The sequence below is a fragment of the Pristiophorus japonicus genome, chromosome 14 (genome assembly GCF_044704955.1).
Source record: "Pristiophorus japonicus isolate sPriJap1 chromosome 14, sPriJap1.hap1, whole genome shotgun sequence".
Classification (NCBI taxonomy): domain Eukaryota; kingdom Metazoa; phylum Chordata; class Chondrichthyes; family Pristiophoridae; genus Pristiophorus; species Pristiophorus japonicus.
In genome coordinates this window covers 6530768-6557622 of record NC_091990.1, presented here as the reverse complement: position 1 = coordinate 6557622, position 26855 = coordinate 6530768, and the positions used below count along the sequence as shown (strand labels likewise).

Genomic DNA, 26855 nt, shown 5'->3' with positions numbered 1-26855 from the left:
AGACTTTGCTGCTTGTCTTGAGGTTTTATCAGATCCTGAATTAAAATTGTCATGTCAGTTGGTATGGGAGCTGAATTGCATATACAGTATGATAATATGTCCTCTTGAGCTGCCTTGTATCCTGAAGCTCTCTTACCTGTTAATTCTTTTGTGGTTAAGGGGCTATGGAGTCTGTAGAATGCATCTTTCAGATCCGGTCCTAGAAAGCCTTTATTTTCTTTTTACAATTGGTAATATATAGACAGTGGTTCATGGACTGAACTGCATGTCCTTGGCTATTCTTGCCCTTGCACAATTTTTCTGCAACTTTTCTCCCATGTACTTAAGTACTTGTCTCCTGGAATTGTGTTGGAATTCCTATTTGGCACTGTGAGGGTGCCCTCGTGCCAAGTTTGTGGCAAATGTATTTTCCATTTCAAAAGATGGAAACAAAATACAGATATATACTTGAGCATGAAGGAAGCTCCAGAGACACGCGGGGGAGCGGGTGGGTAAGTGGAGCTGAGTCCACGGCCAGATCAGCCATGATCTTGTTGAATGGCGGAACAGGCTCGAGGGGCTAGATGGCCTACTCCTGTTCCTAATTCTTATGTTCTTATGACATTCACCATATTTCATTGGCTGAGCTGGGAAATAGCCTGAAGGCATTAAGTGTATAAAATTCCTCTGGACCCTGGTATCAATGTTATAAACCTTATTCAACACCTTGTTTGAGGTTGATTCATTTTAATGGATCTTGGCTAATCCTATTGAGAGAGTGGATAGGTAGAGTGAAGAAATGCTTCTGACTGGTGAATGGCTTATCTGCAGTTCAGAAAAAAGAAAAGCTAGTTTAACACACTTCAGCCATGTTGATGTTTACTAGCTGTTGGGAGTGTTGTAAACACTCAGTGGGCCAGGAGTGAGTGAGCGAGAGAGTGATCAAAGTATATGCTGCCTGACATGAGTACATCCAGCAGTTTCTGCTCCTGCAGTTGCTAGAAGTCTGAAATATTTTGCTTTTGTTGGTTTTTCATGTTGCCTTAATGTATAGAATTGTATATATGATTGTGCCTGCAAGTTTTGTGTATTCTATATTATAGTGCATACTCTAATAAACCATGCAAGCCTGTGCAAAAATATTTAAGTCAAGTCATTAACTGCTGGTGTGACGGTTGCTGCAAGTCCTATTTAAAACTATTTTCTACTTATTGACTTGGCTTAAGAACGACCGATAACTAACATCAGTTTGTTTTAAATGCGGTTAATTATTTTCATCTCGCCAGCAAATAAAGTTGGAATGAAAGCATGGATTCAACCAGCAGCTTTTGCAGCTTGATATTTAATCAGTTTTCTTTTTAAACACATGAATAAAGCTTGCTGTAAATCTTTCTAAAAATCTCTCTCTCGCTCCCCTTTCTCTTGCACGCACTCTCACTCTCTGTCTGTCCCTGCCCAGCAGCCCCACACACAACAAAACTAGCTGTTTTGTGGGTAGCTACTGTTGTTTGATTCCATCTCACTAAATGATGTCACTAGTCAGTAATTCCTCCACACATTTCATCATGTAGTTTGTTTTTGTCTTTTGGATACAATAGGCCAGCTAGATTGTATCTGCTCATCAAGCGTATTGGATTGCTTGCTAGCTAGTTTTCCTGATATTTTTTTAGAAAAGTTGCCCAACGGTCCCTAAAATAAGGAAAGGGGAATATTGTTTAGCATCTTTATATTTAAGGGCAACGGCAGCTATTTTGAATGTGTGCCCATGTTGTGGAGATGGGGAAGATTGTTAGTCGCAACATTATAGGCTGGGCAGTGTTCTCCTGAATGAACCACCGAATTGTACTGTCTGTTTCTCCATGAACTGGTTGCAGATTGGAAGTGCAAGCTGGCTATGACCTTTTGGCTGTGTGTGACCAAATGTGTGGCGTGTTGACCGAACAATGCTGTGTCAGGACCTCTATGAAGATGCATTTGACATCATGTGACATGCTGTTACCACCATTGAAGTAGTATGTATGTTAGCTTCATTAAGGCAGCTAGGAAGGCCGAATGGAAAACTGGTGTTCAGCGCTGTTGCTCTGGCAAACAGGCACAGCAGGGATATTTTGATTTGCTACTGGCTGAGAACATCTTAAAAGCATTCTATTGTAATGGGGGAAAGGGAGAAATAAAGTCAAAAATGTAAACACCAGAAAGGGATATTCCAAAATGTTAAACAAGCTGCATTCTATTGGTGAGGCAGACCTAGAATTCTGATAGTAAAATTGGTTTCTACATGCAATTTAGTTGCTTAGAAAGTACAGAAGATTGCATGTCTGTACTATTGGGTCATCGGTGTAGTACTGTAGTATAGTGAATTTGGATCTGCAGTCTTCCCAGAGTTAAAGATCTGATCTGATGTATCACCAGGGTGGGGTGAGGAGGGGGAGCTTTCTCATGGATAGTGTCCAGGCTGCTCTTGCTTTTGCCTCTTGATTTGCCATAAAATTTGCAAGCAATTGAATCTAGCTTTAAATTAGTAAATGCTTAGTTTTGCCTTTTACAGAGCATAATATAATGTAGACGATGTCTCTGGTTACCTCTGACTGGTGTATGCAGTACAAAGTTACTTAGTCTGTACATTGTCTTGAATCATAGAAAACAGGTGCAGGAGTAGGCCCTTCGAGCCTGCACCACCATTCGATAAGATCATGGCTGATCTTTCCCTCAGTACCCCTTTCTTGCTTTCTCGCCATACCCCTTGATCCCTTTAGCCGTAAGGGCCATATCTAACTCCCTCTTGATTATACCCAATGAACTGGCATCAACAACTCTTTGCGGCAAGGAATTCCACAGGTTAACAACTCGGTGAAGTTTCTCCTCCTCAGTCCTAAATGGCCTACCCCTTATCCTAAGATTATGTCCCCTGGTTCTGGACTTCCCCCAACATCGGGAACAATCTAACCTGTTCCGTCCTGTCAGAATCTTGTGTGTTTCTATGAGATCCCCTCTCATCCTTCTAAGCTCCAATGTATAAAGGCCCAGTTGATCCAATCTCTCCTCATATGTCAGTCCGACCATCCTGGGAATCAGTCTGGTGAACCTTCGCTGCACTCAATAGCAAGAACGTCCTTCCTCCGATTAGATCATCAAAATTGAACACCATATTCCAGGTGAGGCCTCACCAAGGCCCTGTACAACTGCTGTAAGACCACCCTGTTCCTATACTCAAATCCCCTAGCTATGAAGGCCAACATACCCATTTGCCGCCTTTACTGCCTGCTGCACCTGTATGCCAACTTTCAATGACTGATGAACCATGACACCCAGGTCTCGTTGCACCGCCCCTTTTCCTAATCTGCCACCATTCAGATAATCTGTCTGTTTTTGCCCCCAAAGTGGATAACCTCACATTTATCCACATTTATATTGCATCTGCCATGCATTTGCCCACTCACCTAACCTGTCCAAGTCCCCCTCACAGCTCACACCACCAACCAGTTTAGTGTCATCTGCAAACTTGGAGATATTACACTCAATTCCTTCATCCAAATCATTGATGTATATTGTAAAGAGCTGGGGTCCCAGCACTGAGCCCTGCGGCACTCCATTAGTCACTGCCTGCCATTCTGAAAAGGACCCGTTTATCCCGACTCTCTGCTTCCTGTCTGCCAACCAATTCTCTATCCATGTCAGTATATTGCCCCTAATACCATGTGCTTTGATTTTTCACACCAATCTCTTTTGTGGGACCTTGTCAAAAGCCTTTTGAAAGTCAAATACACCACATCCAGTGGTTCTCCCTTGTTTACTCTACTAGTTATATCCTCAAATTCCAGAAGATTTGTCAAGCATGATTTCCCCTTCATAAATCCGTGCTGACTTGGACCGATCCTGTCACTGCTTTCCAAATGCGCTGCTATTTCATCCTTAATAATTGATTCCAACATTTTCCCTACCACTGATGTCAGGTCTATAATTACCCGCTTTCTCTCCCCTTTTTTAAAAAAGTGGTGTTACATTAGCTGCCCTCCAGTCCATAGGAACTGATCCCGAGTCAATAGACTGTTGGAAAATGATCATCAATGCATCCACTATTTCTAGGGCCACTTCCTTAAGTACTCTGGAATGCAGACTATCAGGCCCCGGGGATTTATCTGCCTTCAATCCCATCAATTTCGCTAACACAATCTGGGGTCTCACTCCAAATAAATGTGTACATATGTGTTTTTTTTTATGTACAATATTTTGGGATAGTTCTCCCAAGTAAATATCCTAATACAGTACAATGATAAACAATGCTAAAATGTGCTTTACCAATGGACCTCGTGCTGCAATTAACATAATCTCGCCCCACTGCCTTTTTAGCACATTTCGCAAGGATTTATAATATCTACTGCGATGAAGGCTGAAGTGAATACAATTTCACTAGATACTACTGCACCATTCCAATCCTTTACTTGCTGGCCTTCCACCCTCCCTAAATTTCAACTCATCCAGCATTCCGCTGCCTGTATCCTTACTCTCACCAAGTCCTGTTCATCATTACATTGGTTCCCAGTCTGACAACACCTCAATTTAAAAATTCTCAGCCTTGTGTTCAAATCCCTCCATGGTCTCTCCCTCCTTATCCCTGTAATTTCCTCCTGTCCTACAACCCCTCGAGAACTCTGCATTCCTGCAATTCTGGCCTCTTCCTATGCTGTGCCTTCAGCTGCCGAGGCCCTAAGCTCTGGAATTCCCTCCCTAAACCTCTGCGCCTCTCCCCTTTTAAGATGCTCATTAAAACCTACCTCTGACCAAGGTTTTGGACACCTGTCCTAATATCTCCTTTTATGGCTTGGTGTTAAATTTTGTCCAATGCTCCTGTGATGTGCCTTGAGCTGTTTTAAGTTGCAACAACTTGCATTTTATTGCACCTGTATGTGATCCTAATAGAAATGTAATTACTGACGTTGCTTTATGATGCAGAAACTTGAAATCTTGCAACAGAGGGCAAGAGAAAAAGAGTTTGTATGTAGCTCAACAGTGTTTCAGCTCAACTTTTATTTAATTTTGGATATCTAGTATTCGGGTGCAGTGAATGTGTCTTACGAATTGATAATTCAGAATATTCTAGAAGCAATGAATGTCAGAAGGGAGCGAAAATACCATGGTAGCATAAATATGGATTTTGTGCCGTTGGAGTCTGAAGACTGGGATGAGTGGCTAAATTGCGATTTTTCTCACTGACATGATTTGACTCGAGAGGCTGACAGTATTTCCACAGTACTGTAATCTTTGTCACTGTCTGGCTGTATCCTGGATTGCATCATTGAGGCCGTAGCATCCTCATTTGCACAGAAGAGGGGAAATGACATTTAAATTGATCTGATGGTGGGAATGATAGAAATGTTGGATTTTAATGTTCAGTGGCATCTTGTGGTTTAGTTTCATAGGTACATTTGGTGTGAACAGATGCAAGTTCTATTTTGCATGGAACATTATTTGTGGAAGCTGTTTTGACTTCATTTTTAAAGTGGGTCACTGAATTTATAAATAGCGGACAAATGCATGCATTACAGTTCGCCGCACTCTCACTTCATGCTGACGAGAGTTTGCCATTAAATTGTACTCTATTCTGAACTAGAATAGTTTTTTTAAAAAAAAAGAAAGCTTTCCTTTTTCTGTGTTTTGTTCATCATTCTGTGTATTTAAAATTGTTTTTACTGTAATACACTCCCTTAAAGGTAATCCTTTTGCCTGTGCAGGTCTGAAACCCAACACATTGGAGATGATATTGTTCAGACCTTTTTTGGTCAGTGTGACAAAATAGGGCTTTCCTGTATTTCATCTCCGTTCATGTTATTCCTAAAAGCCAATTTTAAAACTTTGATTACATGTTGAAACTGTAAAACCAGTGCTTTATTTCAAAATTATTATTTTTGAATCGTGCAATTGGACATTGACTCCCACTGATATATTGGTATGTATTTGTAATGCTGCATTTGCAGAAGAGTACATTCACTGTGGGCATATTTGTACAGTAATTTAACATCTCAAATCTGAGCTGCACCCAGGGTGGGGACAGCACAGCTGGATAGGGATGCACATGGTCTCTTCCCCCTCTTCATTGTTTTTTGTGTTTGGTTGTTCATCTTTCCTGTACAGCTGGGAACCAATGTCAATGGCATCAGTCTGTCTTTCCGCCCCCCCCCCCCCCCCCCGAACTTAGGCTACTGGGAATTGGTATTCTGGCTTAGAACCAATGAGTATATGTCAGCACTTTCTTTATTTGCATGACATGCAGAATCTCCTAATCTGGTGTTCAGTCAGGTCTAACTGGAGGTTTTGGTCCTGGAGATCTCAATTTAGTGGGTGAGCTAGACACTACTTGATCCACATAACATTGAATTGTGATGGTCTGTGAATGGCTGTTTAAGTAAAAATCATCCCATTACTTACCTTATTGCATTCTAAAAGGATACCCTTATTCCAGTGGGCCAATCCTACTTTGGGTGTACAATAATTAAAAACCAATCTTAGTTTCACTGGGCCCAAATTTGCCCAGGAGTTGCTCTTTTTTTTTTAAGAGCAACTTGATTTTTCTGGAGTATCTTAAAAATCCCCATACTACACACTTAATTTGCGCCAGTGTAAGTGAGTTAGTTAGGATTTGTTTAGTTTGGTTCAAAAGGGGCGTTACCAGCTACCTATGCCTGTTTTGGCCATTTAAGCCAGTTTGGACAGCTAATAGTCGCTCCAAACTTGGGCCAGTGTTTGTAGCCGCACAGAAAACCCTTGCGGAGAGTTAAGCAATCAGTGCAGGAAGCCAGAGATTTTGGGGTGGGGGGGCGGGGTGGGGTTGGTAGCACAGAGGATCTTGCAAAGCACTAAACACCTTCTCAACACATTCATGAAGCGCAAAAACCGTCAATAATAAATAAATAAAACTTGTGTCCTAACTTCATAACTCGACCCAGGAAGTCAGCGGGCCAGCTGGTGCGGGAGGCTACTCGGCCGGGGCTAGGGGCAGGAGGAAGCACCGGCAAGCCCTTCGACCAGCGCCAGGGTTGGGAGAACGCACCGGCAGGAGCAAGCACCGGCAAGCCCTTCAGCCAGCGCCAGGGTTGGGAGAACTCACCAGCAGGCGCAAGCACCGGCAAGCCCTTCGGTCCAGGCTAGGGGCGGGAGAACGCACCGGTAAGCCCATTCCAGCCACTGCCACACAAGATGGTGAGAAATGGCCGATCGGAGTTTTCCACCTGCTGGCTGCTTGCTGCTCCACTTTTAACTGACCAAAAGGTGCTCGGCTTGCCAGCCCCGCCCCTTCCATCCAGCAACAATGACTGCCTGGCGTTGGGTCCCATGCTGCCGAGGAGCCACTGCGCATGCGCGCCACCTCCACTGCGCATGCGTTGAGCTGTCGGCACTGAGTGCAGGGTCCTAGCCACGCCAAGCACTAGGACGGCCCACAGAGTGGAGAGAATACGGTGAGATATTTTCGGCGATGTTTTGAGAGCAGAAAGTTGGCGCACCTCGGGCAAGTGCGCCGAAAAAACCAGAGGGCCTAATTTGGGCCCACTGCTTCTATGGATTATTCAACTTAGAAATAAATCTTATTTTTCGCCTGTATTGCAGTCTGGTGCGTTTATGGTATTCTGTGTTTCAATAGCGTTGGGGGATATAGGCATCCCAGTATTTACTGTAGCGATGGGTCATTTGTAATCTTGGACACACTATCTCGATCATAGCACAAAAAGAGGCATTGTTTTTGGTTCATGAGACTTGGTCTGCTTATGAAACAGCCTTTTTGCTATGAGCACAAGGCAAGTGGTGGGAGGAAATTTAAACTAACAGACAACTCGAATACAAATGCCAGTACAGGATCCTAAAAGATGAAAATTAAGATCGAGAAATCCTGTGCGCGCTCATACTTTTTAGAACACTGCCTCTTTTGTGCATGCCCATTTTTTTTGTATTCATTCCTGGCATCGCTGGCAGGCCATTTATTGCCCATTCCTAATTTCCCTGGAGAAAGTGGTGGTGAGCTGCCACCTTGAACCGCTGCAGTTCGTGTGGTGAAGGTACAGGGTACTCCCAAAGTGCTGTCCGGGAGGGAGTTCCAGGATTTTTGACCCAGCGACTATGAAGGAGCGGTTGATATATTTAAGTCAGGATGATATGTAACTTGAAGATGGTGTTCCCATGCGTCTGCTGCCCTTGTCCTTCTAGGTGGCAGAGGTCACGGGTTTAGAAGGTGCTGCTGAAGAAGCCTTGGCGAGTTGCTGCAGTGCATCTTGTAGATGGTACACACTGCAGCCACGGTGCGCTAGTGGTGGAGGAAGTGAACGTTTAAGGTGGTAGTTGAGGTTCTAATCAAATGGGCTGCTTTGTCCTGAATAGTGTTGAGCTGCTTGTATTGTTGGAGCTTCACTCATCCAGGCAAGTGGAGAGTATTGCATCATACTCCTGACTTATGCCTTGTAGATGGTAGACAGCTTTTGGGGAGTCGGGAGGTGACGGTGGCCGCAGAATACCCAGCCTCTGACCTGCTCTTATAGACACTGTATTTATGTGGCTGGTCCAGTTAAGTTTCTGTTGGGTGTGTTCGGCGATGGTAATGCTGTTGAATGTCATGGGGTGATGGTTAGACTGTCTCTTGTTGAAGATAGTCATTGCCTGCCACTTGTCTGCAAAATATGTACAGATTTCCAGCTTTTTGCCAAATGGGAAGCTGTTTTCAGTTAATTAAAGCTCCAACAAATTCAGAAAATTGTTCATTTAAAATTTTTCTTTCCATTCAGACATTAACACAATACTTTATTATCTAGTTGATTCTCTGGAGTTGCACACTGTTGGAGAATCGGGTCTCTTGCCCATCTTATCTTTATGTTGCTGTTTGTCTATTTTCTCTGATTCTTTCACTCTGCCACACTTTGTTCCTGCCCTGTTCTATTTCTTTTTGGGGTGTGTTACCTTTTTCAGGTAAGAGTCACTAAGGATTGATGCCTGTAACTGGGACTGAGGGAAAATGTGGCTCTTAGTAGCTCCCATCTCTTCCCCCTCCCCAATGACACGTGCTCCATCCCCTCCTCCCACCCTCCCATTTGCCTTAGCCTTAACCCTCTATCTACTTCTCTTCCCTTTCCCTGAGCTTATATCCCTCACCCTGCTCTCTTGCCCTTCTATCCGATGTTTCCTTAGAGGCTTTGTTTGCTTCCAAAATTCAACTTGAGTTTTAGAAGAAAAAAATGACACCTTGAAAGACACTCTTTACATATCTATCTCTCAATTGGTAGGATTAACAATGAGAGCATTTACCTTTTCTTTTTTTTTGTTGGCATTTACCTTTTTCTAACTCCACAAACTGCAGCTGAGAATAGTTGGCTTCAAAATTAAACTTTTGGTCTTTTGTGAAAATTGATCATTAGTGTGAGGAACATATTTTCACACTCTTTTTTTTTTTTGCTTTCACCTATTTCTTTGTCTCTGCTGTGTTCTCTTCCCCCTCCCAGGTAGTTGCAAAATGTTGGAAACTTTTTGAGGAGGTTTTCCCTAAGTCCTGGTTTGGATGGGGAGTTTTCAGTGAAATATGAAACAAATCTACTAAACTATAGATATTGCTGTGGTAAAACTACTTTCTTTAATGGTGTTTATTTGTACATCACTGTGTGCGCTGAAAACTTTTCATTGTCTCAACCTTGTTTGCATCAAGTTGCTGGCAGTCTAAAGTGAAAACTATTGTCTGTTCAGTCTTAAATTTCTGTTCAGCACTGTAAATAATGCCATCCAGGAGTATAATCAAACATCATTACCTTCCTGTATTCTGACATTGGCCTTTTTTCTCCCACAGTTTAACTTTGTTGGCCGAATCCTTGGACCAAGAGGGCTCACAGCAAAACAACTGGAAGCAGAGACTGGTTGCAAGATCATGGTCAGAGGGAAAAGTTCAATGCGGGACAAAAAGAAGGTAAGAACGCTAAACAGTATGGCCAGACCAGGTTCGCACAATGTGTGACCAAAGCGTGTATTTATTTAAGAAGGGGTTTTCCTGCTAATAAAATTGCCCGGTTTAGGAGGATAAATCGCAGACTTCTGATAAGGATTTTTTTCAGCTATCCTTGTGGCTTCTCAGTGTCTAAATGATGATGTATTATAGCCAGATTTATCTTAATGGGAATTACACCAACAACTGCCCATGCCTGAGCTGGCCTACTCCAGTTCCTATTTCTTATATTCTTGTGTAAGCACCCTTCCCTTTACTCCTTCAATAATGAGACTACTTTGGACAGTGCAGTCCTGTCCCACCTTATTCTTGAAATAATTTGCTGAAACTTTTGATGTGAAGATTAAAGTGTGGTGGTGGGAGGGAGGGAGTAGAGACGGAAAGCTATCCCAAAGTTTCAAGTTGCTATAGATAATCAATGAGAAGAGGAACTTCCATGAGCCCTGCCTGCACTGACACACTCCTCAACCTGGAGGGTCTCATTTCCATTACAGATGCGTTCAAAGAAAGGATGGAAGATAAAATCTCATTGTGGCCAGTGTCTGTTGCTAGTCAGTTTTATAACAACAACTTGTACTTGTAAAGCACCTTTTAAACGTCCTAAGGCGCTTCACAGGAGTATTGAGATTAAAAAATGGACAATTTTTAATGTGTTCTCCTCCTCCCCGCATACATCTATAATATTTGTGATCTGTTCCCTGTGACTCCAAATTTACATAAGCCATGATGCATGGCAGTTAAAATGGGTTTTGATTGTGCCCTCCCTCTTTAGATGCAAGTACTGCATGCTGAAAACCAAACTGGGAAATTAATAGAATATTAATGACCTGCCTTCTGGTTTTAAAATGCCTATCATTCCAACAAGGCACAATTCAAACTTGGCTTCAGGTGCATGTTCTTTTCCCATTCGTGGGTTTGTCCATTATTAATGTGCTGAAAGTGGTGCAGGACCCCAGAGATTGACTAAGTGTAGAAGAATTTGGCATGAGTTGCCGCTTGGGACAACTGATTAAAGCAGAACTGAAGCAGCAGTTGATCAAAAGGCACTTAATATCTACATACAGCGAGTTGATGTACCCTTAATGGACTCATTCGAAGTTCTCTGAAATCCTAACTGGACTTGGAGAAGTCATGAGAGGCCAGTGATTTGATTTATAAAAAAATAATAAAGCATTTCTGTGCAGCTTCCAGGCATGTGCTGCAAACTAAATTGTCCAAATTAAGTAATACACATGCTCAAACTAGGTGAAGTTAAGTGCAGGAGTTGGTTTGTCTCCGATCTAAGCTTGTTTTGTGAAGGAGCAGAAACGTTCCTTTTTGTCTGAGTATTTACGATGTAAATACATTGTTGGCGAGTATGGCTCCACAGCTAACTAAGATGATTTCTTTAAATGGCAGTGCATGGTTAGATCAGTATCTCCAAGTGTTTGCAAGGTGGTACAGAAATATAGATGCAGTTGGCGATGACAAAGTCACGGTTGGGTGTGACTGGGGTGCAATTGCTTCCAGTAAAGAGGCTGCTGACTCTCCTGGTGCGTTGGGCTGCACCAGTGCAGTCTGTAACCCCAGGAAATCGAAGGAAACCAGTCACTGCTGCAAATCCGAGAGCGCTGCCATTTTGACCATATCCATTATCATCATAGGTGGTCTCTCTGAATCGAGGAAGACTTGCTTCTACTCTTTTTTTTTATAATAAAAAAAATGAGTCCTTGGGTGGCTGTAGTCCAATACGGGAACCACAGTCCCTGTCGCAGGTGGGACAGATGGTAGTTGAGGGAAAGGGTGGGTGGGACAGGTTTGCTGCACACTCTTTCTGCTGCCTGCGCTTGATTTCTCAATGCTCTCTCTTGCATGACCATCTATTGGAAAGTTGATGTATTGATTGGCCTTTACAAATCTGCCAATGGCAACCCGCTTGATACACTTGCGCATTGCTGACCGTGCAATGACTCCTGAAGTACCCCTGAAGTGTGTACGTCAAAAAAAAAAAGATAACTGGTGATTATGACAGGCAAAGCAGGGGCACCTGTCCCAGCTGGTTACCGCTCTTGGTGCAGTAGGTTGCTGAGATCAGCTACAGCCTGCCTGGAAAAAGCGGTGTGGCTTAAAATCCCTCCCTAGCTTGTGAATCTTCAGTTGTTTGTTTGATGGGAGAGACCACGTTGATGGGGAGGATGACTATGACTTCTGAAAAATGTGCAAATCCATTTTTTTTTAAAAAAAGAACAAACTTAATCTTAATTTTTCTAAATTTATTTGTTTGACATTTGTATTGGCAACATTTGCTCATAAATGACAAGTCCTGTCAACTCATTATCTTCCATTTAATTGCAACAACTGAAAACTCATAAGAGGCTCTTCTAGTATTCTGAGCAACTTGAGAACATTTCTAGATTGATTTGATAGAAGTTACATTATTTTGTGTTGCAGGAACTGATTACATGGGCCAGAAATGAAATTAGAACTTTTTACCCAGACATTTGCACTTATATTTTGCTGAGTTTGTGGTTCTTGTTCTGAGAAATGTGCTCTGCAAATCAAATCTTCCTCCCATTAATTAGTTTTGAAGGTGACAGATGAAGTGTAAAATTTCCATACTTAGTCATTTTAACCTGCAGACTGCAAGCCTGCTGGGTGCCATGCAGTGTTATGCAGTTTTTTCCCTCCAAGACTCACATTTTGTAATTTCTTTTAAGTGCAACCTACATGTATGTATTTCAAAAATTTTCAGCTTTTGTGATGTGCCTTTTGCCCGTTGTCGATGCGTAAATTTTTCTTCAGCTGACATTGAGATTTTTATGTTTATGGGATGTGGGCATAGCTGGCAAGGCCAGCATTTGTTGCCCATCCTTAATTACCCTTGTGGTGGTGAGCCATTGCAGTTTTTTTTGTAGAGGAAAACTGAGTGTCTTGCTAGAGGGCAGTTAAGAGTACACCACATTGCTGGGTCACATATAGGCCCAGACTAGGTACGGGTGGCAGATTTCCTTCCCTAAAGGGCATTAGTGAACCAGATGGGTTTTTATAACAATCCGGTAGTTTCATGGGCACCATTACTGACACTAGCCTTTATTCCAAATCTATTTAATTAACTGAATTTAAATTCACCAACTGCCATAGTGGAATTTGAACTTGTGTCTCTGGATAATTAGTCCAGGTGTCTGGATTACTTATCCAGTAACATAACCACGATGCTACCATATCCCTAAATATTTGTGTATATTATAACGATTGAATAATCTGAATTTGTGGCTCACTTGAATTGTTCTCGATTGTGCAAGAGACTGAAATGGATCAAAAACAGAAATTGGATTGTTATTGTCAAGGCCAAGAATTAAGTAACTGGGTGTTTTTTGTTCACTTCCTCTTTTTTTTTTCTAGGTTTTTAACTAGAGACACCTTAAAATGGAGCATGTTTGGGCATTTTAAGCTTAGATGGCTCTAATCCTACTATTTCACAGATCATAGAAATTTTCAGCACAGAAGGAGGCCAATTCAGCCCATTGTGTCTTTCCGACTGAATCCCGCTTTCTTGCTTTGTAGCCCTGTGGGTAGCGGTACTTCAAGTGCATATCCAAGTACTTTTTAAATAACATAAGAAATAGGAGCAGGTCATTTGGCCCCTCTAGCCTGGTCATGGCTGATCTGATCATGGACTCAACTCCACTTCCCTGCCTGCTCCTCATAACCCTTTACTTACTTATCGCTCAAAAATCTGTATCTCCGCCATATATATTCAATGAACCAGCCTCCACAGCTCTCTGGGGCAGAGCATTCCATAGATTTACAATCCTATGAGAAGAAATTCCTCCTCATCTCAGTTTTAAATGGGCAGCCCTTTATTCTGAGACCACGTCCCCTAGTTTTAGTTCCCCCTATGAGTGGAAATATCCTCTCTGCATCCACCTTGTTGAGCCCCCTCATTATCTTATGTTTCAATATCACCCCTCATTCTTAACTCTGATGTGTATAGGCCCAATCTACTCTACCTATCTTCATAAGTCAACCCCCTCATCTCCGGAATTAACCTAGTGAACCTTCCCTGAACAGCCTCCAATGCAAGTATATCCTTCCTTAAATATGGAGATCAAAACTGTACACAGTACTCCAGGTGTGGCCTTACCAATACCCTGTGCAGTTGTAGCAGGACTTCTCTGCTTTTATACTCTTTCCCCCTCGCAATAAAGGCCAACATTCCATTTGCCTTCCTGCATACTAACTTTGCCTTGCTGTACCTGCATACTAACTTTGTGTTTCATGCACAAAGACCCCCAGGCCCCTCTGTACTGCAGCACTTTGCAACTTTTCTCCATTTAAATTATAATTTGCTTTTCTACTTTTTCTGCCAAAGTGGATAACCTCACATTTTCACACATTATACTCCATCTGCCAAATGTTTGCCCACTCACTTAGCCTATCTATATCCCTTTGCAGAAATTGTGTCCTCCTCACAATTTGCTTTCCCACCCATCTTTGTATCAGCAAACTTGGCTAAATTACACTCTGTCCCTTCATTCATCATTAATATAGATTGTAAATAGTTGAGGACCCAGCACCGATCCCTGTGGCACCCCACTGGTCAGTTTGCCAACTGGAAAATGACCCATTTATCCCAACTCTGTTTTCTGTTAGTTAGCCAATCCTCTATCCATGCTAATATATTGCCCCCAACCCTGTGAACATTTATCTTGTGCAGTAATCTTTTATGTGGCACCCGATTGAATGCCTTCTGGAAGTTCAAATACACCACATCCACTGGTTCCCCCTTATCCACCCTGCTCGTTACATCATCAAAGAACTCCAGCAAATGTGAGGATTTCTGCCTCTTGCCACCCTTTCAGGCAGTGAGTTCCAGACCCTCACCACCCTCTGGGCCAAAAATTTTTCCTCGACAGTTCCCCTCTAATCCGTCTACCAATTATTGACCTCACTATGGCAGAGTACTATAGGGTTCCATCTTTGGCTCCTTCCTTTTCATTTTCATGCACTTCCCTACTGTTATCTGGTAGCTTGATGACACCCAGTTCTATTGCCTCATCCAGTGGCCCAACAACACTTGCTGCTATCTCTAACTACCTATTCAACAGTAAGACTTAGTGGAGCCAAACCTTCCTGAGTTTAGTTTTGGCAGAACTGAAGCTTTCCTGTCTGGCTCTGACTTCAACTGGCATCAATCTATCTTCCTGGCTGCCACGTTGAGCTCGGAAGTGGAAGTTTGGTATACTGTCTGGCCCGAGCTCCGTTCCCTTTCCTCTTCTCCTCCCTTATCTTCTCTTCTCTTTTCCTCCTGACCCCCCCCCCCCACCAATCCAGTCTATCAGCCCCACAATATCAACTGCTTCTGCTGCAAACTCTAATGTTTTTAATTATCTCACAGCTAGACTTCTCTAACTCTCCTTGCCAAACTTTTTGTCATAAAAATGGAGGGAATTAATTTACAAGCTAGCTATTGGGCTGATGGCACTAATCTTTTTTAAATATTGGGTCAGATCCCAGAAGGTGGAATATTTTTCTCCATGTATGAAATGAATTCCTTTGACTGGAATGTGTAATTTTAAGATTCATTTAAGGAAGCTCCATATTTATACCATGTGGATCAAATGACCTATTTTTCATTTTGGATAATTTGATCGTGGGACAATGTGATGCCAACTCTATTTCCAGTTACAGTTGGTAATCATAAGTCTCTTGGAAATGAGATTTTAATTTTTTTAATACTTTTGTTTATATGGTGATTTGACTACCGCTTAACAGAATAATAGTTATAAAACTGCAGTTGCAACATTTGCCTGCTGCCTTAGGATGTACTCTGCTTTTGCCAGTAAATAAGGACGACACTAAGGCATGTTTGTAAACGCCGAGAGTTTAAGTGTGAAGGTCAGTGCAAGTACATAAGCAGCATAATCCTGAAATTTACCAGCTTGTGTAAGGATTTTGAGACTCTATTTACTTTGTGTCTCTGCTTGAAGATTTTTTTTATCACGGGGAAGCTGTGGAGCAGTACAGTTGGTTTGCTCATCTGTTAAACTACAACATAACTAAATGACTGTGGCATTCAGTGTTGCACAGAAGCAGGACTGTTGAGCCTTAAATTGAGGGGGGAGGGGTGGCGGGAGAGAGGCTTTTTAATAACCTCAGTAGTTACAGATCATTCTTTTGTAAAATGTGTTCAGTAATTATCAATACATTCTTCAGCTGAGGGGGTTGGGGAGGCCTAAAAATCTGTTCCATGAGCAACTTGGGATGGTGCCAAGTATTTACTAAGATTGAACCATGTAAAACCTGCAGGTGGTAGGTGGCATATGTGTACTGCAGGGACAGGAAGACAGTTAAACAGTGAAGGGGAAAAGCAAAGAAATCATGAAATAAGAGTTGAAAGAATGAGAGGAATAGAAATGAGGGAGTACAAAATTACGTGAGCTTTTCTTGATCTTCACCGTATTTTTACACTTGCAATTTGTATTTTTTTTGTTTTGTGGCATTCTTACAAGATTTGAAAATTACTATTCTGTATTTTCCTTGCCCATCTTGCTTCCTCTGTACCATAATGGCTGATTTAGATGGCCAATTCTGAGGGAAGATTTCTGCTATGCACAATGTACAAGTTAGAGTAGGTTTGATTTCAAGTGGATTTACAATTTTTTTTTTTTTTAAGGTGCAGAGAAGAAATCTTTTCCTCTACTGCAACCTCCCAGTGTGATCATGTCTGCATTGGATAAGCATTAAAGTATTTATTGTTAGTGAACTATTCTCTCTCAGTCCTTCTCCTGAGGAGACTGCTGTTTGTGTTGTGAATGGATTTCTGCATCAGCTAGATAAGATTTAAATGGGCACCATTTTAAAGCCACTGTTAGAGGAGATTAACGCAATAGTAAGGAAGGACATTAGCGTGGAGGAGTTGGAATCTGTATGGGTAGAGCTGCGGAACACCAAAGGGCAGAAAACACTAATGGGAGTTGTGTTCAGACCACCAAACGGTGGTGAGGTTGGGGATGGCATCAAACAGGAAATTAGGGATGCGTGCAATAAAGATACAGCAGTTATCATGGGTGACTTTAATCTACATATAGATTGGGCTAACCAAACAGGTAGCAACACGGTGGAGGAGGATTTCCTGGAGAGTATAAAGGATGGTTTTATAAACCAATATGGCAAGGAACCAACTAGAGAGCAGGCCATCCTAGATTGGGTCTTGTGTAATGAGAGGATTAATTAGCAATCTTTTTGTGCAAGGCCCCTTGGGGAAGAGTGACCATAATATGGTAGAATTCTTCATTTAAGATGGAGAGTGACTGTTAATTCAGAGACTAGGGTCCTGAACTTAAGGAAAGGTAACTTCGATGGTATGAGATGTGAATTGGCTAGGATAGCCTGGCGAATGATATTTAAAGGGTTGACTGATAGGCAATGGCAGACATTTAAAGATCACATGGATGAACTTCAACAATTGTACATCCCTGTCTGGCGTAAAAAATAAAATGGGGAAGGTGGCTCAACTGTGGCTAACAAGGGAAATTAGGGATAGTGTTAAATCCAAGGAAGAGGCATATAAATTGGCCAGAAAAAGCAGAAAACTTGAGGACTGGGAGAATTTTAGAATTCAGCAGAGGAGGACAAAGGGTTTAATTAGGGGGGGGGGGGAGTGGGAAATAGAGTGCGGGAGTAAGCTTGCCGGGAACATAAAAACTGACAGCAAAAGTTTCTATAGATATGTGAAGAGAAAACAAATAGTGAAGACAAATGTAGGTCTGTTGCAGTCCGAATCAGATGAATTTATAATGGGGAACAAAAATGGCAGACCAATTGAACAAATACTTTGGTTCTGTCTTCACAAAGGAAGACACAAATAAGCTTCTGGAAATACTAGGACAGAGGGTCTAGTGAGGAGGAGAAACTGAAGGACATCCTTATTAGTCAGGAAATTGTTAGGAAATTCATGGGATTGAAGGCCGTTAAATCCCTGGGGCCTGATAGTCTGCATCCCAGAGTACTTAAAGTGGCCCTAGAAATAGTGGTTGCATTGGTCATTTTCCAACATTCTACAGACTCTGGATCTATAGAATGTTGGAAAATGGATTGGAGGGTAGCTAATGTAACCCCACTTTTTTAAAAAAAAAAGAGGGAGAGAAAACAGGGAATTATAGACCGGTTAGCCTACATTGGTAGAGGGGCAAATGTTGGAATCCATTATTAAAGACTTAATAGCAGTGCATTTAGAAAGCAGTGACAGGATTGGTCCAAGTCAGCATGGATTTACAAAAGGGAAATCCTGCTTGACAAATCTTCTAGAATTTTTTGAGGATGTAACTAGTAGAGTGGACAAGGGAGAACCAGTGGATGTGGTGTATTTGGACTTTCAAAAGGCTTTTGACAAGGTCCCACACGAGATTGGTGTGCAAAATTAAAGCACATGGTATTGGGGGTAATGTACTGACGTGGATAGAGAATTGGTTGGCAAACAGGAAGCAGAGAGTCTGAATAAACAGGTCCTTTTCAGAATGGCAGGCAGTGATTAGTGGGGTGCCACAGGGTTCAGTGCTGGGACCCCAGCTATTTACAATATACATTAATGATTTGGACGAAGAAATTGAATGTAATATCTCCAAGTTTGCAGAAAGTTGGCATGCAGGTACAGCAAGCAGTGAAGAAGGCAAATGGCAGGTTGGCCTTCATAGCTAGGGGATTTGAGTATAGGAACAGGAAGGTCTTGCTGCTGTTGTACAGGACCTTGGTGAGGCCACATTTTGAATATTGTGTACAGTTTTGGTCTCCTAATCTGAGGAAGGACATTCTTGCTATTGAGGGAATGCAGCGAAGGTTTACCAGACTGATTCCTGGGATGGTAGGATTGACAAATGAAAGACTGGATTGACTGGGCTTGTATTCACTGGAATTTAGAAGAATGAGGGGGCATCTCGTAGAAACATAAAATTCTGACTGGATTGGACAGGTTAAATGCAAGAAGAATGTTCCTGATGTTGGGGAATACAGAACCAGGGGACATAGTCTAAGGAAAAGGGGTAAGCCATTTAGGACCGAGATGAGGAAAAACTTCTTCAGCCAGAGAGTGGTGAACCTGTGGAATTCTTTACCTGTCCATCATTTTTCATATGTTTGTAATCCTGCTTACCTGCCTGCACGGAGGTGGGCAGAACCGCATAGCCTGCTGCTGTTGGCCATATATTATTGACAGTCACTGTCTACAGTGGCAGAGTTTCTATCGACAGCTGAGGCTGCTGTGCAACATGAGCAGAGAGACCTTGGTAAAGGTGACGGGGCAAGTTGAAAGGCAGTTTAAAACAGCCTATAGGTTACTTGAGTTTATAAATAGAGGAATAGAATCTAAAAACAGAGATCACGCTAGAACTTTAAATCACCGGTTTGACCTCAGCTGGAGGATTGTGGACAATTCTGGGCACCATATTCAGGAAAGATGTAAATGCCTTAAAAAGGTTACAGAGGAGGTTTATCAAGATGTTGCCAGGAATGAGGGACATCAATTATGAGGAGAGGTTGGAAAAATTAGAACTGTTCTCCTTGTAACAGAGCAGATCAGGAGGTGACCTTACCAAGATTTTTCAGAAGTTTTGATAGAGTAGATAGAAATCAACAATTCCCTCTGGTGAGTAGGTCAATAACCCGAGGTCAGAGATTTAAAATTATTGGCAAAATATCTAGAACATAGATGAGAAATGTTTTCACCGAGTTGAGATCTGGAATGCTCTACCTGAAAAGGTGATGGACGCTGATATAAATTTAAAAAGAAAGTTGGACAGATCGTCTGGACGAGGAACTTGCAGTGTTGTGGGTCTAAGCCCAACTGCTCTTTCAAAGCGCCAGGCATGATGTGCCGAAGGCCGCCTCCTGTGCTGCAAGTTTCTATGATTGAGTGATTGATTAAATTGAAAACCATCTAGCTTGGTGTGGGCCAAGGGCTGATGGGATACGTGGTACTGTACGGTTATTGGAAGAAGGCATCCTTGTTTGGGGGGAGTTTGCACTGGCATTTTAGCAGCCTTGTTTTAATGGTTTTGTTGCAAGACTGGAAGTCTTCCTGTATTGAGTCCCGGTGTTAGCAGTTCTTAATCAAAATGGGAGAAATAAATCATGCTGATGAATTCAACATTATTATTTGTCAAATTAATGTAGCGCAGGTGGGATGTGTTAAATGTTCAAATGTCCAGTGGGTCTGCGGATACCAGTAATTGGATATTTCTTGCTGTTCATTCCCGTCTACAAATCGGAATACTGTGAAGCCACTTTGCTACAAGCGATTACAGCTTGTGAAAAATGTACTGCAGGAGTGGAATATTAACATTGAGAATTAATGTGCATTGAAACTGTAGATAGTCCACAATTATTGCATGATTAAGTTATCCTAGCCTTGCCACCAGTTTCTACATCTCCTTTTTTAAAGAGATCTTATCTGTCGTCATCCTTTCTCTATTTTGGCTATGAGGAAAGATTGGAGATGCTTGGTCTGTTTTCTTTGGAATAGAGGAGGCTGAGGGGAGATCTGATTAAGGTGTATACAATTGAGAGGCCTAGATAGTGGATAGGAAGGACCTGTTTCCCTTGGCAGAGGGGTTAACAACCAGCGGGCACAGATTTAAAGTAATTGGGGGAGGTTGAGAGGAGATATGAGGGGAAATTTCTTCACGCAGAGGGTGGTGGTGGTCTGGAACTCACTGCCTGAAAGGTGGGTAGAGACAGGAATCCTCGACACATATTTAAAAGATACTTGGATATGCACTTGAAGTGCCATAACCTACAGGGCTACAGACCAAGAGTTGGAAAGTGGGATTAGGCTGGATAGCTCTTGGTCGGCTGCGTGGACACGATGGGCTGAAAAGGCCTCTCTGTGCTGTAAATTTCTATGATTCTATGAATCCAATTGTATGTTCGACAACATCAAACTCTCATCTCTATCATTGGATCAATAGAAATTTTCACTCTTCCATACATAGACAAGTATGAAAACTACATCCATGTAAGTTGCAGGAGTAGTTGTGAAATTTTAAGACACGAGCTACTGTGTTCAGTGCTGAAGGTCGGAAATGTTCTGCGTAATTGAACTTCCAGTCACGGCTTCATGGTTTTTGTATCTTTTGTAGGTTTCTACCAGCACCATTTCATAAGAACATAAGAACATAAGAATTAGGAACAGGAGTAGGCCATCTAGCCCCTCGAGCCTGCTCCGCCATTCAATATCATGGCTGATCTGGTCGTGGACTCGGCTCCACTTACCCGCCCTCTCCCCGTAACCCTTAATTCCCTTATTGCTTAAAAATCGATCTATCTTTGACTTGAAAACATTTAATGAGCCAGCCTCAACTGCCTCCTTTCCTGTTCTCTTGACTGATTTGTGCTTCCTTAGCTCAGTTCCCACACCCTCTGGCTCCAAATGGCGAATGTTCAATGCCACGCACAAACTTAGTATAGTTCCTTTAAAATATTCTGCAAATATGTGAAGATTTGACTTCTAATCTCACTTTGAAGTATGACACTAGATTTACACACACATTGTCTTGAGACTTTGAAGCTCTTGTAGTTTACTCAACTTCATAGCTTCATAGCTTATTGTCAATTTGTTTTTTCAGTGGGAAATTTCAAGTGTGTATCTGTCAAATTAGTCAGTTTTTACTGGTTCACAAGTCAAAACTGGATTTATCAGTGTAAATTGGTTAATTTTTTAATGATTTAACAGCCTCAAACTCGTCAGTCGTGAGGAATAAGCAACTTTAATTTTTTGTGTGGGGGTTATCTGTTCAGTTAATGAGCCGAAGGGAACTAAATGTTGTGGGTGGTTAATGTTTCAGTTCAACTGTTAATTCACCTCCGTCTCTTACTCTTGCGTATATTCACACTACGACTCGTGTCATTGTGAAATGGTTTTTGTTTTATACAAGCTGGCACTGCAGTTACTGCACAAGTACAGCATGTATCCAAATCCGAGCCCAACCAAATACCAAATCGTAGCGCAGGAGGGAGACTTCTTGGAGGTGGTCTTGCTCTTTACTTAGAAGTCAGTTCAGGCCTTGGCATCAAGATGTATACTCTCTAAATTTAGTGTCAGTGTAAATATATCATTGTTTTCAGTCTCACTTGCCTAGGGAAGGGAAAAACAAATCTAGATGTGTGCGTGTGTTTTGCAGTTCATCTACGTCAGTCACTTGCGCCTTCACTTACACTCGCATTGCTGTTTGTGGGAGCTTGCTGTGCGCAATTGGCTGCCACATTTCTCACATTACAACAGTGACTATACTCCAAAAGTACTTCATTGGCTGTAAAGCGCTTTGGGACGTCTGGTGGTTGTAAAATGCGCTATATAAATGCAAGTCTTTTTTTTTCCCTGAAGCTTTCATCCCTTAACCTTCTGCTCTACTGAAGAAATACCCTAACTTCTCGATTCACTTATAAGCATAACCCTTAATTGCTATACTGATATTAATGTTCTAGTAAGATATCATTGACATTTGACATTGTTAAACTTTTTTTGCCCACTTGCAAATGTCCATTGTACCCCCCCCCCCCCCCTCCCCCAAAACATTCATAACGATTACATCGAATATACAGCACAGAAACAGGCCATTCAGCCCAACAAATCCATGTTGGTGTTTATGCTTCACTCGAGCCTCCTCCCATCTTTCCTCATCTAACTATCAGTGTAACCCGCTATTCTCTTCTCCCTCATGCTTATGTAGCCACCCCCTTAAATGCTATTCACTTCAACCACTCTGTGGTAGCATGTTCCTCATTCTGGTCACTCTCTGGGTAAAGAAGTTTCTTCTGAATTCCCGAATTGATTTCTTGGTGACCATCTTATATTGACTGCAGAGGACAGTAACTGAAAACCGGCAGCAGCTGCTTTTCAACTAGTTGCATTTTTCAAATGCTACCTGCTTTGAGCACAGTAGACTATGTTTTTGCATCAGTGTACTGCAGTAATGAGCTGTTAACTCACTTCCCACCTCTCCCTTGTTAGAAATTAATTTAGGCTTCTTTCCCCAGTATGGAGTACTAAAACTTCAACAGCAAAAAAACAAAAAGGACCACTGTACAGCAAAATTCTAAAGGGTCAAAGTGTAATAAAAAGGCCAGCCTGAAAGCTCGGTGCCTCAATGTGAGGAATATTCGGAACCCATGAGAGGGCTCTGAGCTGGTTAGAGCGGGTGAGAGCTCAGATGAACAGGACCCCAAGAAAGAATGCAAAAGGCAGGAGGCAACAGAGCAGAGTAGCACTGGGGTAAGTGTAAACCACAAGGTGATAGGAAGGGACAATATGTATGAATATAAAGGGGCTGCAGGAGGGGTCAAAACTAAAAATCATGGTTTAAAAACTAGTATTAAAACACTCTACCTAAATGCACGCAGCATTCGAAATAAAGTAAATGAGTTGACGGCACAAATCATTACAAATGGGTATAATTTGGTGGCCATTACAGAAACGTGGTTGCAGGGTGGCCAAGACTGGGAATTAAACATACAGGGGTATCTGACAATTCGGAATGATAGACAAGGGAAAGGAGGTGGGATAGCTCTGTTAATAAAGGATGATATCAGGGCAGTTGTGAGAGATGATATTGGCTCCAATGAACAAAATGTTGAATCATTGTGGGTGGAGATTAGAGATAGTAAGGGGAAAAAGTCACTGTTGGGCGTAGTTTATAGGCCCCCAAATAATAACTTCACGGTGGGGCGGACAATAATCAAGGGAATAATGGAGGCATTTGAAAAAGGAATGGCAGTAATCATGGATTTTAACCTACATATCGATTGATCAAATCGCACGGGGTAGCCTTGAGGAGGAATTCAAGGGATTGTTTCTTAGAACAGCATGTTACAGAACCTACAAGGGAGCAAGCTATCTTAGATCTGGTCCTGTGTAATGAGACAGGAATAATAAATGATCTCCTAATAAAAGATCCTCTTGGAATGAGTGATCACCGTATGGTTGAATTTGTAATACAGATTGAGGGTGAGGAAGTAATGTCTCAAATGAGCGTGCTATGCTTAAACAAAGGGGACTAGTGGGATGAGGGCAGAGTTGGCTAAAATAGACTGGAAACACAGAGTAAATGGTGGCACAGTGGAGGACTTTTAAGGAGCTCTTTCATAGTGCTCAACAAAAATATATTCCAGTGAAAAAGGGCAGTAAGAGGAGGGATAGCCAGCTGTGGATAACCAAAGAAATAAAGGAGTATCAAATTAAAAACCAATGCATATTAGGTGGCCAAGGTTAGTAGGAAACTAGAAGATTGGGCCAATTTTGAATGACTAAGAAAGCAATAAAGAAAGGAAAGAAACGAAAGTAAACTTGCGCAAAACATAAAAACAGATAGTAAAAGTTTTTACCGATATATAAAATGGAAGAGAGTGACTAAAGTAAATGCTGGTCCCTTAGAAGATGAGAAGGGGGATTTAATAATGGGAAATGTGGAAATGGCTGAGACCTTAAACAATTATTTTGCTTCGGTCTTCACAGTGGAAGACACAAAAACCATACCACAAATTGCTGGTCACGGGAATGTGGGAAGGGAGGACCTTGAGATAATCACTATCACTCGGGGGAATAGTGCTGGACAAGCTAATGGGACTCGAGGTAGACAAGTCTTCTGGTCCTGATGAAATGCATCCCAGGGTATTAAGAGATGGCAGAAGTTATAGCAGATGCATTCGTCGTAATCTACCAAAATTCTCTGGCTGGGGAGGTACCAGCGGATTGGAAAGCAGCTAATGTAACGCCTCTTTTTTTTTTTTAAAAAAAAAGGGGGCAGACAAAAGGCAGGTAACTATAGGCCGGTTAGTTTAACATCTGTAGTGGGGAAAATGCTTGAAACTATCATTAAGGAAGAAATAGCGGGACATCAAGATAGGAATAGTGCAATTAAGCAAACGCGACATGGATTCATGAAGGGGAAATCATGTTTAACTAATTTACTGGAATTCTTTGAGGATATAACGAGCATGGTGGATAGAGGTGTACCGATGGATGTGGTGTATTTAGATTTTCCAAAAGGCATTCAATAAGGTGCCACACAAGGTTACTGCAGAAAATAAAGATACGCGGAGTCAGAGGAAATTTATTAGCATGGATTGAGAATTGGCTAGCTAACAGAAAGCAGAGTGTCGGGATAAATGGGTCCTTTTCAGGTTGGCAATCGGTGGTTAGTGGTGTGCCACAGGGATCGGTGCTGGGACCACAACTGTTTACAATATACATAGATGACCTGGAAGAGGGGACAGTGTAGTGTAACAAAATTTGCAGATGACGCAAAGATTAGTGGGAAAGCGGGTTGTGTAGAGGACAGAGAGGCTGCAAAGAGATTTAGATAGGTTAAGCGAATGGACTAAGGTTTGGCAGATGGAATACAATGTCGGAAAATGTGAGGTCATCCATCTTTGGGGGGGGGGGAAGGAGGAGAGGAAACAGTAAAAGGGAATATTATTTGAATGGGGAGAAATTACAACATGCTGCGGTGCAGAGGGACCTGGGGGTCCTTGTGCATCCCAAAAAGTTAGTTTGCAGGTGCAGCAGGTAATCAAGAAGGCGAATGGAATATTGGCCTTCATTGCGAGAGGGATGGAGTACAAAAGCAGGGAGGTCCTGCTGCAACTTTATAGGGTATTGGTGAGGCCGCACCTGGAGTACTGCGTGCAGTTTTGGTCACCTTACTTAAGGAAGGATATACTAGCTTTGGAGGGGGTACAGAGACGATTCACTAGGCTGATTCCGGAGATGAGGGGGTTACCTTATGATAGATTAAGTCTTTACTCGGTTCAGAAGGATGAGGGGTGATCTTATAGAAACATTTAAAATAATGAAAGGGATAGACAAGATAGAGGCAAAGAGGTTGTTTCCACTGGTCGGGGAGACTAGAACTAGGGGGCACAGCCTCAAAATACGGGGGAGCCAATTTAAAATCGAGTTGAGAAGGAATTTCTTCTCCGAGGGTTGTGAATCTGTGGAATTCTCTGCCCAAGGAAGCAGTTGAGGCTACCTCATTGAATGTATTCAAATCACAGATAGATAGATTTTTAACCAATAAGGGAATTAAGGGTTACGGGGAGCGGGCGGGTAAGTGGAGCCGAGTCCACGGCCAGATCAGCCATGATCTTGTTGAATGGCGAAGCAGGCTAGATGGCCTACTCCTGTTCCTAATTCTTATGTTCTTATAACAGAAACTCCTTACTTGAATGGCCTTTAAGGAGTCATACTAGCATTGGGGTCAGCCATTTAAGACTGATAAGAAATTTCTTCACTGAGGGTGATGAACCTTTGGAATACTCTGTGGATGCTCCGGCGTGAGTATATTCAAGACAGAGATTGATAGATTTTTGGATATTAAGGGACATGAGGATAGTGCAGGAAAGTGGAGTTGAGGTAGATCATCGCCATGATCTTATTGAATGGCGGAGCTGGCTCGATGGGCAGAATGGCCCACTCCTGCTCTGAATTCTTGTGTTCTTGACGGCCTCTAGTTATGCTCTTCCCTACAAGTGGAATCACTCACTGTATCTACTCTTTCAAAACCTTTCATAATTTTAAAGACCTCTATTAGGTCACCCCTCAGCTTTCTCTTTTCAAGAGTAAAGAGACCCAGCCTATTCATCTTTTCCTGATGGGTATAACCTTGATTTTCTGGCATCAGCCTTGCAAATCTTTTTTGCACCCTCTCCATTGCCTTTACATCCCTTTTATAATATAGCGACCAAAATTGTACGCAGTGCTCCAAGTGTGATCTAACCAAGATTCGATACAAGTTGAGCATAACTTCCCCACTTTTCAATTCTGTACCTCTAGAAATAAACCCTAGTGCTTGATTTGCTTTGTTGACCTGTCGCAACTTTGATTTGTGTATCTGTGCTCTGAGATCCCTTTGCTCCTGTACCCCACCCAGACTGG

General features: G+C 42.2%; 1 protein-coding gene across 7 annotated transcripts in view; it reads left to right on the top strand.

Moving 5' to 3' along the window:
- Positions 1-26855, top strand: part of qkia (QKI, KH domain containing, RNA binding a) — a 102494-nt gene that overhangs the window by 33802 nt on the left and 41837 nt on the right. For all 7 annotated transcript variants that reach the window (XM_070898809.1, XM_070898807.1, XM_070898805.1 and 4 more), the window contains exon 3: positions 9797-9913. In XM_070898809.1, coding sequence (XP_070754910.1) covers positions 9797-9913 — 117 coding nt within the window. The remainder of the gene's footprint in view (positions 1-9796; positions 9914-26855) is intronic.